Source organism: Bolinopsis microptera, chromosome 7, assembly GCF_026151205.1.
Source record: "Bolinopsis microptera isolate Bmic1 chromosome 7, MBARI_Bmic_1.0, whole genome shotgun sequence".
Lineage (NCBI taxonomy): Eukaryota > Metazoa > Ctenophora > Tentaculata > Lobata > Bolinopsidae > Bolinopsis > Bolinopsis microptera.
Window position 1 is genome coordinate 1019199 of NC_087078.1, and position 14035 is coordinate 1033233.

At 39.8% G+C, this 14035-nt stretch overlaps 2 protein-coding genes across 2 annotated transcripts; one reads left to right on the top strand and one right to left on the bottom strand.

Annotated features, from left to right (window-relative positions):
* Window positions 1-204: 204 nt before the first annotated feature.
* Window positions 205-900, bottom strand: LOC134818086 (dentin sialophosphoprotein-like). The gene has a single exon (XM_063827502.1). It carries the CDS (start codon window positions 898-900, stop codon window positions 205-207), a length of 696 nt encoding a protein of 231 aa, XP_063683572.1.
* Window positions 901-7176: 6276 nt separating this feature from the next.
* On the top strand, window positions 7177-11946 carry LOC134818568 (uncharacterized). Its single transcript, XM_063828184.1, has 7 exons — window positions 7177-7248; window positions 8731-8825; window positions 9613-9718; window positions 9989-10111; window positions 10305-10451; window positions 10611-10727; window positions 10847-11946. Exons 2-7 carry the CDS (start codon window positions 8789-8791, stop codon window positions 11376-11378), a joined length of 1062 nt encoding a protein of 353 aa, XP_063684254.1. The 5' UTR covers window positions 7177-7248; window positions 8731-8788; the 3' UTR covers window positions 11379-11946.
* Window positions 11947-14035: the final 2089 nt, after the last annotated feature.

The following is a 14035-nucleotide window of genomic DNA, read 5'->3' on the forward strand; positions in this document are numbered from 1 at the left end:
AGATTAAATATATGAGCTAAATATGTAAATACTATCCTTATAGGATTGGTAATAAACTGTAAACAGGGTGTCAAACAATCTACTTAAATCTGAAACTATTTTACTTAAAATTTTAGCAATTCTATGATCAAGTCAAAATTGAAATCGTACGCTTATTCGCACTTAGATGCGTTGACACGACATATCTTCATAACTGTTTTTAGCTTAGAGGAACCTTGCTGCCACAACACCGAAGACAATACTGCTGATCTTAACACCTGTACCAGCTGAAAAGTCGCCATGGTGATCGTCCTCGTCTTGGTCCTCATGGTGATCGTCCTCGTCTTTGTCATCATCAGCTGCATCTCCTTCAGCTGCATCTCCTTCAGCTGCATCTCCGTCAGCTGCATCTCCTTCAGCTGCATCTCCTTCAGCTGCATCTCCTTCAGCTGCATCTCCTTCAGCTGCATCTCCGTCAGCTGCATCTCCTTCAGCTGCATCTCCGTCAGCTGCATCTCCTTCAGCTGCATCTCCTTCAGCTGCATCTCCTTCAGCTGCATCTCCGTCAGCTGCATCTCCTTCAGCTGCATCTCCTTCAGCTGCATCTCCTTCAGCTGCATCTCCTTCAGCTGCATCTCCGTCAGCTGCATCTCCTTCAGCTGCATCTCCGTCAGCTGCATCTCCTTCAGCTGCATCTCCTTCAGCTGCATCTCCTTCAGCTGCATCTCCGTCAGCTGCATCTCCGTCAGCTGCATCTCCGTCAGCTGCAGCTCCGTCAGCTGCATCTCCGTCAGCTGCCGCTCCGTCAGCTGCAGCTCCGTCAGCTGCATCTCCGTCAGCTGCCGCTCCGTCAGCTGCAGCTCCGTCAGCTGCAGCTCCGTCAGCTGCATCTCCGTCAGCTCCTTCACTTTCAGCTCGCATGTACGGTATCACACATACCAAAAGTAGTACTAGAAGGCACGTGGTTTTCATGGCGAACCTGGTTAATGGTAATTTAGTTTTTTTAAACAAAATCATTTTACGATATTTTTAGTTAAGCGCCCAAAATTGTTATCACGTAATTTTGATATCTGATCCTGAAAGTATTACTATTACAGTTTTATGAGCAACATGATCAGAAAAAGGATTTATTAAAATTCCTTCGCTTGGCTACGCTTGGCGAGTACAAAATCTTGTGCTATTTGAAAAGCAGATTTGCAAATAGTATTAACAAAAAATATGGAGTTTAATAGGTGCATAGGCAACATACAATTAACACTCTGTAGCGGCCTCGGTTAGTTCTTAGGCAAATAGAGCTAGCCACTTGAGGTACTGAATTCGTCGACCGTCGTAGGACGTATAAGATTCCATTAAAAAATTTAATCATAGAATTCAATCTTCCAATTCAATCAAATCCTGAAATCACGCAAAATATCTAACTTTTAATTTGTTTAATATAAATCTTTCAATTTTATAACTGCGCAAGGTTTCTCCGTGCAATATGTTCTGTTATTAATTTTCCGGTTTCGCATTGTTTTCTTAAGTGCACCTAATGTGGGAGCCGACTTTTTGGAGCCATGGGACAAATATTGTAATTATTTAATTACTAGTGTAACCCGTGCTTACGGCCGGGACTTCACTATCGCAGTAGTAGTAGAAATGCTAAAGTATTAATCCGCCTATTATATTTGAAAACACGCATAAAATTGTCGTATGAAAGTATGAACTCTCTCTACAGTCCAAACAGACCGCAATGAGTGCAATCCCCCCTAATAAGCTAACTCACAAAATCATCATTTTCATAGGAATTAGGAATTAACTTCCCTTAGTGATTGTAGAACGTATATTATAGGACGTGATCTGCAGGTCATGAATAATTAAGACTAAATACTTATGACAACAGCTGCGTGGTACCATGATAACACAGGTTGCTCCCAAATTGAATTACACGATAAAGTCCTTAACGTCCTCGGTGCAGGACAAAACCTTGTAACTTGTAGTCACTATAGTCACATATAGGTCATGACTGTTTCAGCGAAACAGGAAATTACACACATAGATGCAATACCATCGAATATTCAAATTTTTAAAATCCGTCGCGTTTATAAATTTTGTTTCCCTCAGACCACTTCTTCCTCTAGTGACAATGACGTTAGTGCTCTATAATATCTATCCTTCTTTTCTTTTCAGAATACATTGGAGACCAAAATTATAAATGCCACATTATAAAAATCATTTGAAAATAAGATTTAAAAATAATTATTATTGGAACTATTTGAATAGTATCACTGCTAGTTACCATAGTAACACTGAATAGTGCTTGTTGTGCGTCTTTAACTTTACGTTTTAGTCCACTGCAGCTGCAGCGGCATTTTGAGTACACTTTCCCTTTGTTAGATTGTATTTGCTAGTATTTAATAGTCAATTCTAACTTTCTAAGAACTTAGAAACATTTTTGTAAAATGAAAACTTGAGACGATTTAATATGCTAAAGAATTCGAAGGTCGATGCATCAGAAGGTGCTATGATTTGCTAAGATAATTCCATTACAAACAATGAAATGCTCATGTCATCTGTCCTCAGCTGATTTGTCTACACAGTATCCACTTGGATATTTATATTGGGCGATGCTGGACCATTCCTAATTCACTTCTTCTGTCCAACGTCCAGGCACATACTCATATACCAGCGTTTACCTCGGCTGAGTGTGACCACTACAAGACTGTAAACAATGGTTTCTTTATTTTTAAAATTGACACGAATGTACTACTACTACTACTACTACTGGAAGAATTTGAATCCTTCAAAATACAACTCACATCTTTGCTCCGGCAGATCCCTGACCAGCCTCCGGTCAAGCGAGACACATCCCCTAATAGTTATACCAACTCCATCCTGGAATGGCGAAAGGATCCTGTAACATCGGAGCTATGAGGCGGTCAAAATAGTTAATGACTCTGTTGCAGTGCGCTAAACCCAACAAAAGTAACAAAACTAACAAAAGTAAGTAAGTACTAGTACATTCTCTAGATACTGTTACGCGTACTCTCTATCATAGACTCAGGGTTAACCGGGTGATGTTCAGTGAATAATTTAGATGGCTGAACTTGCTTTATAATTTAGTTTTTGCAACGGTATATAAGCTCGCCAGGAACTGATTGTTGGTCTAAATATTGATGGTGGGTAAGAGCGCTTAGTTACCATAGTAACACTGCTAGTTACCATAGTAACACTGCTAGTTACCATAGTAACACTGCTAGCTACCATAGTAACACTGCTAGTTACCATGGTAACACTGCTAGTTACCATGGTAACACTACTAGTTACCATGGTAACACTGCTAGTTACCATGGTAACACTGCTAGTTACCATGGTAACAATGCTAGTTACCATGGTAACACTGCTAGTTACCATGGTAACAATGCTAGTTACCATGGTAACACTGCTAGCTACCATGGTAACACTGCTAGTTACCATGGTAACAATTCTAGTTACCATGGTAACACTGCTAGTTACCATGGTAACAATGCTAGTTACCATGGTAACACTGCTAGCTACCATGGTAACACTGCTAGCTACCATGGTAACACTGCTAGCTACCATGGTAACACTGCTAGCTACCATGGTAACACTGCTAGCTACCATGGTAACACTGCTAGCTACCATGGTAACACTGCTAGCTACCATGGTAACACTGCTAGCTACCATGGTAACACAGCTAGCTACCATGGTAACACTGCTAGCTACCATGGTAACACTGCTAGGTACCATGGTAACAATGCTAGTTACCATGGTAACACTGCTAGTTACCATGGTAACACTGCTAGTTACCATTGTAACCCTGCTAGTTACCATATTAACACTGCTAGTTTTTGCAAGGGTAAGCTCACCAGAAACTAATTGTTGGTCTAAATATTGATGGTGGGTAAGAGCGCTTAATGTCTCGGCTTAAACTTAAAATAATCAGCTAAACATCACTATAAGTGTTACTATGGTAACTAGTAGTGTTACTATGGTAACATCACTATAAGACTTTAGATATCAGTTTAGAATGATTGTTATAGATATCAAAATGATTATATATATATCAATTTATAATGAATAGAGAGGTAAGACAAAATGACTACCAGTACTATCACTGTTGACTGTTTTCTCTCGAAGATGAGACTTTTTGATAACTGATGATAAAATTGTGAACATTTTGCTCGAAAATTAGTAAATGTACTTTTAATGAATTTCGCTACTTATAGAACCTTGAAGTCTTGATAATGGAGGAGTTATTTTGAAGAACTGATGTATATCTGTGAGCTAGAGAGGCTATTTCTTTTCGTGATATGCTCTAAAAAGGATAGATCGCTGGTTTTCTATCAAAGTAATTATACCTATATGAGCGTGATCCAAAGAATAGAGTCCACGGTCCTCTCGATAAAAGTTTGCAGTTGTCCTCAACACTACTTTTTGGCATCATTGTTCGAGGCAAACAGTGATGGTTACTAAGCGACAGTCCCCAGAACTCTTGCCGGTAAGGCTGTTGAATAGTTGTAAACAATTAAGTCCTCGGTATATATATTTTTATAAATAGCTTTTACAGTCGTTGTCTTATTTCTGCAGTGTGTATCATTTTATCACTGGCGCTAAAAATTATAAATCATCGTGTTTAAACTTTCTAGTAGTCTCTCTCTCTCTCTCTCTCTCTCTCTCTCTCTCTCTCTCTCTCTCTCTCTCTCTCTCTCTCTCTCTCTCTCTCTCCTCTCTCTCTCTCTCTCTCTCTCTCTCTCTCTCTCTCTCTCTCTCTCTCTCTCTCTCTCTCTCTCTCTCTCTCTCTCTCTCTCTCTCTCTCTCTCTCTCTCTCTCTCTCTCTCTCTCTCTCTCTCTCTCTCTCTCCCCCCTCTCTCTCTCTCCCCCCTCTCTCTCTCTCTCCCTATATTTTAAAATCGTTAGCCCCCCCCCCCCCCCCCCCCCCAGTAACTCTCCTGGTTACAAGTTTAACCGTACACAAAAATGCACCATAAGAGAGCTATACTTACTATAATTATTGTACTTATGTGGCGTGTTGAGCAACAATCACTTAACGGCCGGTATCAGTGCAAGTGACCATGGTAACGGTTGCCGGGGCAAGTATTTGCGGCCCACCTGTCGGCCTCTAGAATCCAGGAGAGAGCACCTTTAAGCTAGGAGTCAGTTGTGACTGATTCCCTAATTGCTACTCGTATTACAACAACCGTTATAGCGGCCGTCCCAGCTACACTCTTCTAACTAACATATTTTGCATTTACTGTATTTTTGGGAGCTCTCCAGCTGACATAGGCCCATCTGGTACTCTGGTAGTAGCCCCTCCTGGGGGTTTACTGCACCGTGCTGGGGGAGGTTGTTATCTGGTACTCTGGTAGTAGCCCCTCCTGGGGGTTTACTGCACCGTGCTGGGGGAGGTTGTTATCTGTTACTCTGGTAGTAGCCCCTCCTGGGGGTTTACTGCACCGTGCTGGGGGAGGTTGTTATCTGGTACTCTGGTAGTAGCCCCTCCTGGGGGTTTACTGCACCGTGCTGGGGGGAGGTTGTTATCTGGTACTCTGGTAGTAGCCCCTCCTGGGGGTTTACTGCACCGTGCTGGGGGAGGTTGTTATCTGGTACTCTGGTAGTAGCCCCTCCTGGGGGTTTACTGCACCGTGCTGGGGGGAGGTTGTTATCTGGTACTCTGGTAGTAGCCCCTCCTGGGGGTTTACTGCACCGTGCTGGGGGAGGTTGTTATCTGGTACTCTGGTAGTAGCCCCTCCTGGGGGTTTACTGCACCGTGCTGGGGGAGGTTGTTATCTGGTACTCTGGTAGTAGCCCCTCCTGGGGGTTTACTGCACCGTGCTGGGGGAGGTTGTTATCTGGTACTCTGGTAGTAGCCCCTCCTGGGGGTTTACTGCACCGTGCTGGGGGAGGTTGTTATCTGGTACTCTGGTAGTAGCCCCTCCTGGGGGTTTACTGCACCGTGCTGGGGGAGGTTGTTATCTGGTACTCTGGTAGTAGCCCCTCCTGGGGGTTTACTGCACCGTGCTGGGGGAGGTTGTTATCTGGTACTCTGGTAGTAGCCCCTCCTGGGGGTTTATGGTATATTTGGGTCGTTTCTTCGGAAGTTAGTGACCAGTCATGTAATCACTACGTAGTAGCGTGCGAATCCACACGATAATAAATTTATAATAGGTACGTGCTTGTCTATCTGCCATATACACCTATTTCTGAGTTTGTTCTGAGTTCTGACCTTGTAAACAAGTTGCCAGTTTAATTTGCTGGGATTATATCAACATGACCCGGCCCGTATTCCGTACTCCACGCTTATCTGGAGTGAGCTGAATGCAAGATTTATAATTATAGAACGTAGCAATAAGTTATTAACAGAGTCTCAAAGTGAAAGTCACTGCTCCAATTTTTGTGGCCATAATTATTCTAATTTCGTCACAAAACAGTACACAACCAAAAATCTAAGTTTTTAAATTATAATTTTCTCACTCTGATCCTCCCAACTGTTACTGCCCCTTACATTTCACAGCTTGATCACCTGTAATAACACAGCGGGCCAGACTAACTAATAACTATCGAGCGAGCGGGGCTTTGTAATTTTGTAGGAAGTTATTTCGCTGTACCTGGAAGTCACGTGTTCGCTGTACCTGGAAGTCACGTTTTCGTGATTTTTCCCATTATTTCCGACAAATTTTATGTATAGTCTTATGTATAGTCTGTTAAAAATCGCGGTATCGCGATTTTTGGGCAAAATAATCGCGATTTTCTTTTGTCCCTGGTTATCAGGGGTAGGGGAAGTAGGAGACTATAATTGTATAGCAGTTAGAAGGAGTTCATACTTTGCACCTTTTTAACTGCGACAGTGGTTGCGCTAATCGTTCCATAGTCCTTGTACTGCAGCTATATGGAATTAAAATAGTAAAATACAGTATTACAATATTGCATGTGCAAATCACTTATGCTACGCTCAGTAACTCAATAAGCGAATATCAGTAACGATATTCTTTAAAGATTTGTGCAATGTATATTCTTATATTCGTCAGAAACTGTATATTGACATGCACATTGTATCGCCACATGTGATAAAGACATAGATTCAAACAAGGGTGCCGATACATCGTAGGATTGCTTGCGGAGATGTGGTGTAATCTGTGACTGTACTGTACTCGTTTAAGCTCGTGATAATCGTCCGTCGTTTCTAGTTCCCCGTTTCACAGACCTTGTAGCTCAGCATCTTCTATCGTCATAATCTTCGTGATCTTGATTTCAGTAACGCCCTGTTATGTAAGTGTAACGGTATTCATACTTCTCAGTCAAAAATAAGCAATGTATTTTTGTGTAAATTTGTATTGATCCCGTTTGATGCGACAAAGGAAAATGCTCTTATCAGGAAAGGAATTACTCAACGTTTCAATGTTACAACATCGTATTCATGATCTCAAATTATTTGTTATATAGTAGTGTTGAAACTATAAAAACTTTAAAAATAAGCGTTCGCAGCAAAGGAATTAGAAACACACGGAAATATAAAGAACTGATAGGAATTAGATATATTATTATTTCAAATTCAAACGCAGCTCCTTTTGCACAGGTTAACTATTAAAGTATTAATAGACTTATCACGCTGATGACGTCACGCTGATGACGTCACGCTGATGATAACCTATTAGAGCTGCAACCTACTTCAGTTTGGATGTTTAAAAGCTCTTATGACCCATTAAGGCGTATTATAAAGGATATATAAAATATATATACATATATCTTGGTACACTTGAAGTTGTTGCAGAATCACTGTATATTTCTTTTCCCCTGTAGTTACTGAGTACACTTACTGGGTGATTACCATCAGCGTGACGTCATCAGCGTGACGTCATCAGCGTGACGTCATCATCGTGATTCCCCTGTAGTTACTGAGTACACTTACTGGGTGATTACGGGTTTCTTTTTTTACAGTAGACCAGGCTTGTTCAGGGCCGGTATCAGGGCCGGTATATCCATTGGTTATTGTACTGGTTCAGTTGTGAGTATACTTGTTGGAAAGTACTGTTGTATAGTAAGATAGTATTAGTACTGTATGTACTTACTCCTTCATAAAATTAAGTATGTACTTATACTGTAGCAGAGTACCAAGCTGGGTAGTTTTTCATATTCTGCTTTCGCAATTTTGTAATTTTGTAACGTAAACCATTGTGAAAGGTGTGCGAGCTAAATCTCTTTATCTGGAACTACCAGCTGTGTACTCATATGTATGAGGTTAAAATTCTTCCCTGACAAGTTATCGGCAAGCTGTTATAGGAAAAGCTGTTTTGATCACGTGATATTGCCATATAAGGAAGTAGGTAACATTTCTCGTTTGGGTTACAGTTTTGAGTTGTTCGTCCGAGCCATCTTTAGAAAGTTAGAAGGTGTTGGACTCAGTAATGTGGTAGTTCAGTGTAGAGTGATTTATCATCATCCAAAGCTGCAGTGGCTTATGGCTTTATAATATTGGGTATTGTTTCTATTCTGCTTTCGTGATTTTGTAAAAATATCTGTCCTGCCGACTTATTAAAAAATAAGTTTTAAAGAAAATATGAAAATTTATTTCCGACTTAGTGCAGAATATTAAACGCATTACTTTTATTTGCATGACTTAATTGGTCTTGCATAATTTAATACTCTTAAATCTATGATCGCCGTATACTTTCTTGTTAGCAGAAAGATCTTAGCAGTATTACATATTATATCAGTATCAGTATACATAAGAAATTACCCATCTTTCTTCAGCATCAGTTGTAAAGGAGCTATGTCTTAAACTCCTCCCACTGTCTTATTGTCTGGTCGAATGAGTGCCGGGTACAAGGCCTTGACACGGGCAGAAAGTGAGTGCATTTTAAATCAACCAATTTTTAAGAGGCGGTTTTTAGAGACTCCCAGAATTACTAGTAGCGTTACTATGGTAACTAATGGTAAGCCAATCAAAATACTCATTAAAATAAATTATATCGTTATCTGTCATTTGATCACGTTTTATCGATTGTACGGGAAAAAACGTCTATTTCAATGTTTTCTGAGTTCCTATCACCTGTTGAGTAGAATACCTATTTAATATAAATATCATAGTAACTTCTAAATCAGTGCTAGTTACCACAGTAACACTGCTAGTTACCATAGTAACACTGCTAGTTACCACAGTAACACTGCTAGTTACCATAGTAATACTGCTAGTTACCATAGTAACACTGCTAGTTACCATAGTAATACTGCTAGTTACCATAGTAATACTGCTAGTTACCATAGTAACACTGCTAGTTACCATAGTAACACTGCTAGTTACCACAGTAATACTGCTAGTTACCATAGTAACACTGCTAGTTACCATAGTAACACTGCTAGTTACCACGCCTATTTAATATAAATATCAGTAACTTCTAAATCAGGGCACTAGTACAGTGTCTTCATTTTTTCTAGTAATTCGTTTACTGCTTAAGAGTCTCATTTGATGATTCTTTCAAGTAAATTTCTTATTTTATTATTTTGCAAACGATTATGTAACGCCCTGCTACCTGCTATTGCAGGAATGCAAAACACCGCCTCTACAGTCTACATGCTGCACACAATTTGTTTAACAGCAGGTAATCCTCTCCATAAAAACAGCAATTCCTGCAGGTTACTGCTCACTTAACAGCTCGAGTAGCTCCAGAGAGGATGTAACTAACTCTCCCAACCAACGCCCTCTTATCAAAAAGAAATCAGTCTATGTTTTCAGATGCAGGTAGGCTGGCTTTGTGCAAATTGGGGATAATGAGTTGGTGCACCATTTAAGTGACTGCAAAATTACTATTTGGGTTTTTTTTTCTATCAACTCACTTTTACTTGCAATATCGTTTTATATCGACGATTCTTTGAAGCACCATCTCAGACTGCAGCTAGTTTTAAAATAATGTTTAATGAGTCTTGACTCTTTAGGAGCACTTGATCAGGGACTGTCACAGTGTAACTTAGGGTCTGCCCACACTACCCCTAGTGTAACTAATACCTCTAGGTACTGTAAGGAGACGTTCACTTCCCGACAGAATGGAATGGAGCAGCAGTGCACTAGAGCTCCCAACTACGCTAGAGAGAATGTGGACGGTTTGTGTATTGTCCGGGGCTACAGGGGCTGCTGGTGAGTGTGGTTTACTGTTTATCTGGTTCCTGGAATTAATTAAATAATCATAAATTACAATATAGGTCTATAGAGTAGGTTTTTTCAAAATCAAAACCTCCTAGGTTCCGGCTTCCGTGGCATAAAAAATTGAACAACCCCTTTTAGTGACAGTTGGAATCAGTTAAATCCAATCTCAATTGTTACTTAACAGGTATCACCTAACTAAAGATCAGTTGCCCCACGAAGAAAATGAAGATGTAAACATATTACGACTAGAATTTCCCCCAAACATGGCCATCTCCCTCTGGATAAAGTTCATCCTGATCTCCATTTTCTGCTTCCCCTGCGTTTGCTTGTGGTAACGATGGTTTCATATTATTCTTTATGCTTTTTGAATCGTTTCAGTTAGAATCTAGACACTCAAGGATCTATTTAAAAATATTTCTTTTAAGAGTAGTCTTTTTATCATCACAGAGCTGGATGTATTAACACAATTTCACAAGTTCGAACCCAACAGGTTGCCATTTGCACTATGGGAAAAGCAAACTAGATTTGTTTTTGGGCCAAGACATAGCATTCGACGGAAGAGAAAAATTACAGGCGCCGTTGGCCCGACGCAAAATCAACGCCAGAGGTAATTTTTTGTAAAGAATAGCATCAACAACATCCTCCTAAAAGTTTTTTTATTTGTTAAACATTCCCAGTTTCAAATTATTTTGAGTCTATTCTTCCTCATTTATAATGACCTTTCAGCACGAGCCAAGAACCCCCACGAAAAGACAGCCAATCGGAACCCAAAGCCCCGGTAACTAGCAGTGTTACCATGGTAACATCAGAAAAACAACACGTCCTTGTGCGCGTGTTGGAGGAAACAGTTCCTTGCTCTGAAGAAGACAACTTCACCAACATCCCTCTCTCCCCCTTCTCCCCAGGTGAAGTACACATTACAGTGGAGGAGTGCATCCCTCCCCATGGTAACACTGCTAGTTACCATGGTAACACTGAGGAATGCATCCCACCCCCACCACCAGACCAGCCTCCACCTGAGGATGATGATGAAGATGAGAGTGAAGGAAAGGTGCAGGATGTTGGAGAAGGAGTGAAAGAGGATGGAGAAAAGGAGGAGGAGGGTAGTAGGGAGGAGGGTGGAGATAAAGAGGGGGAAGAGAAGGATGAAGATAAGGAAGAATCAGTAAAACAGGAGCATGTAGGCAAAGGAGAGGTTGTAATCAATTTTGATGGTATCGGAATAAATGTTGACGCGGAGGAGGAAATGAATGTTTAAGATAGAGCTCTTAGAAATGCTCTGATAACTTTTGCAATTGCATATTCATTATTACATCACTTTGTTGAAAATTTGATTATTTGAATTTTGGTTATATGTTTGCTAAAATAATATAATGCCCAAAGGAATAAAAGATACCCAGGTTTCTTTGCTGTATTTACGTTATTCACTGTAACTGGATTACGACATAGATTGCCTTGTGAATCGTATCTTTTATATCTATCCTTTTAAAGGAACTTATCAATTAACAATATCTTGTGAATTAAAGTAATTAATTAATTAATTAATTAAAGTATTTTACCATGTATCATATTATTTATTAGTTTATTGTTTTGCTGCAACTTTACAGATGCCAGAAGCAAAGTTATTTGAGCATTTTTTCAGAATGTGAGTAAATTGCATGATTTATGTTTACAGAATGGGTTCCGAATAAATCGGGTTGCGAACGTACTTGATTAAGTTTTTGAGTTTTTTGCGCCGTTGAATTTGATAGTATTTATCTTATCATATATTATTGTTGTACTGTTAATATTGAACTGTTTCATTGTAAATATATTTCACATATGAATACCTGCTCATTAATAATTGATAATTTCTTTTACCACTAGCTATTCGTTTCATTCGCCGTTATTTTACAATTAGGGGCGGTTCCGTTTTTCTTAAACAAATTTTTCACTGCTATTTTCAACATTTGTTTTCAAATGTGGTGTTGTTAATAATTTAATAACTGAACAAAATATTTTAACAACTAAAATATATGAAATAGCATGAAATACATTATAAAACATTTAAAAAAAGCAGTTTCTCAGTCCAACTTTACTTTTAAAGTAGAAAAAACGATTCATTCTTGCAGCCCACAAATTAGGTTAATTCTGTTGAAAATTAAATCTCGTATAGAAACTGGGATCTTACCATGGTAACACTGCTAATTACCATGGTAACACTGCTAGTTACCATGGTAACCGGGATCGTTAGCTCACTCTCAGTCTTATGTTAACGTTTGTACATATTCAATCAGCTTCTCAGATTCAATCTCTACGAATTCTAACATTTATTAACAATCTAATATTGCTCAATCATCCAAATTACATTCTTTACATATCGTCTCAGTCATATAATTCTCCTCATACATGAACGTGACCTCAACGCCACTTTCCTTGCCCAACAGAAGGGAATCACACGCCAGACACGACTCAAACACCCTCATCTCCTTACTACAACACAATCTCCTACAGTTAATTTTAATAATATTACTAATATTACTGTTCCCTCTCTTTAGAACACTCTCTTGTATAGTTGAATAACAGACCGCATACAATACACACTGCTTAGCAAATTGTAGGAAACTTAAATCAACTTCCTGATCCTCTGCACTTTTGCTTTACGAACGGTCACGTACACAGTACACACCCACTGTGCAAACAAACGAACAGCTGCATATGACATCAGCTGTAGAGCGATCACAATAAACTAGAGACTGAAGACGAGGGTCATTAGCACTGCATAGATAAGCTAATAAGGTAATGCTCAAGATCCTACGTGACAATGTGAGCAGTGACGTAAAACTATTGTAGTGTAAGTAATAGTGATATCGCTTTAACATCTTCATCGGATTTTTGTGGTTGCTACGGTGAGGGAGGGATTGTAGGTTTACAAACTACCAGGACGCGCGCCGAGTTGGACTCGTCGACGGTCCAATATATGGAACAGATATTTTACGAGTATCACCCGTTAAGGGAGGGAGGGAGGGAGGGAGGGAGGGAGGGAGGGAGGGAGGGAGGGAGGGAGGGAGGGAGGGAGGGAGGGAGGGAGGGAGGGAGGGAGGGAGGGAGGGAGGGAGGGAGGGAGGGAGGGAGAGAGGGAGGGAGGGAGTAAGGAACTTATCTTGTCCGTTCAAATAAAGCCTGTTTTTTTAACGGTCCGTCCAAGTCAAAGTCCGTCGACTTCCCAACAGTATTTCACTACGAACTAATTGTATGTGAATTGTGACAACTTTTTAATTTTGGTAAATTTCAATTTTTGTCAAAATCATAAGACTAAATTGTATCAACATTTTATTTGTTATTTCTTAAAGACTGTTTTTCTTGCTTTCCTACTGTATCCAAAATCGATTGCAAAATTACTACTCAGTAGTACTCAGTTATGATCCATCTATAAAAGGGGCAGGCGGTCATCACCACACCTTATTTATTTTTAAAACTTTTAAACTGTTCCCATGAGAATGTCATCTCCGTGTGGCAGGTTACATTAATCGCTTAGAGAGTTGAAACAGTGCAATTTAGTAGATTATCGCTTATAAATCTATAAATATACTTTCCAGCTTCCTGCGTCATAAACAATACCATTTCCTTACCGAACGTTAAAGTTAATAAACTCTGGCCAGGATACCTTATCGGACCTTATTTGGACGGACATTACTTGAACGCTGGAGGCCCTAGCGTTCATCTTAATGTACGTTCAAATAAAGTCCGTTCAATTAATGTCCGTCCAAGTTAAAGTCCGTTGAAATTTTTTCAAAAAATATTCCATTTCGAACTTTTTGTCCAGAATATGACAACTTTGAAAACTTTATTGTGCCGTAAGTTAACGACGGAAGGGTTCTCCTTGGTCTGCCGGAGGCACAGAAAACTCTACTAGTATATGATGTTTTCAAGGGT

Excerpts from the sequence above, each read along its gene's own strand:
- LOC134818086 (XM_063827502.1), bottom strand. The coding sequence starts at position 900 with ATGCGAGCTGAAAGTGAAGGAGCTGACGGAGATGCAGCTGACGGAGCT.
- LOC134818568 (XM_063828184.1), top strand. The coding sequence starts at position 8,789 with ATGAGTGCCGGGTACAAGGCCTTGACACGGGCAGAAA. Across the intron at positions 8,826-9,612 it reads GGCCTTGACACGGGCAGAAA|GTTACTGCTCACTTAACAGC; the intron begins GTGAGTGCATTT and ends CAATTCCTGCAG. Across the intron at positions 9,719-9,988 it reads GTCTATGTTTTCAGATGCAG|GTACTGTAAGGAGACGTTCA; the intron begins GTAGGCTGGCTT and ends TAATACCTCTAG.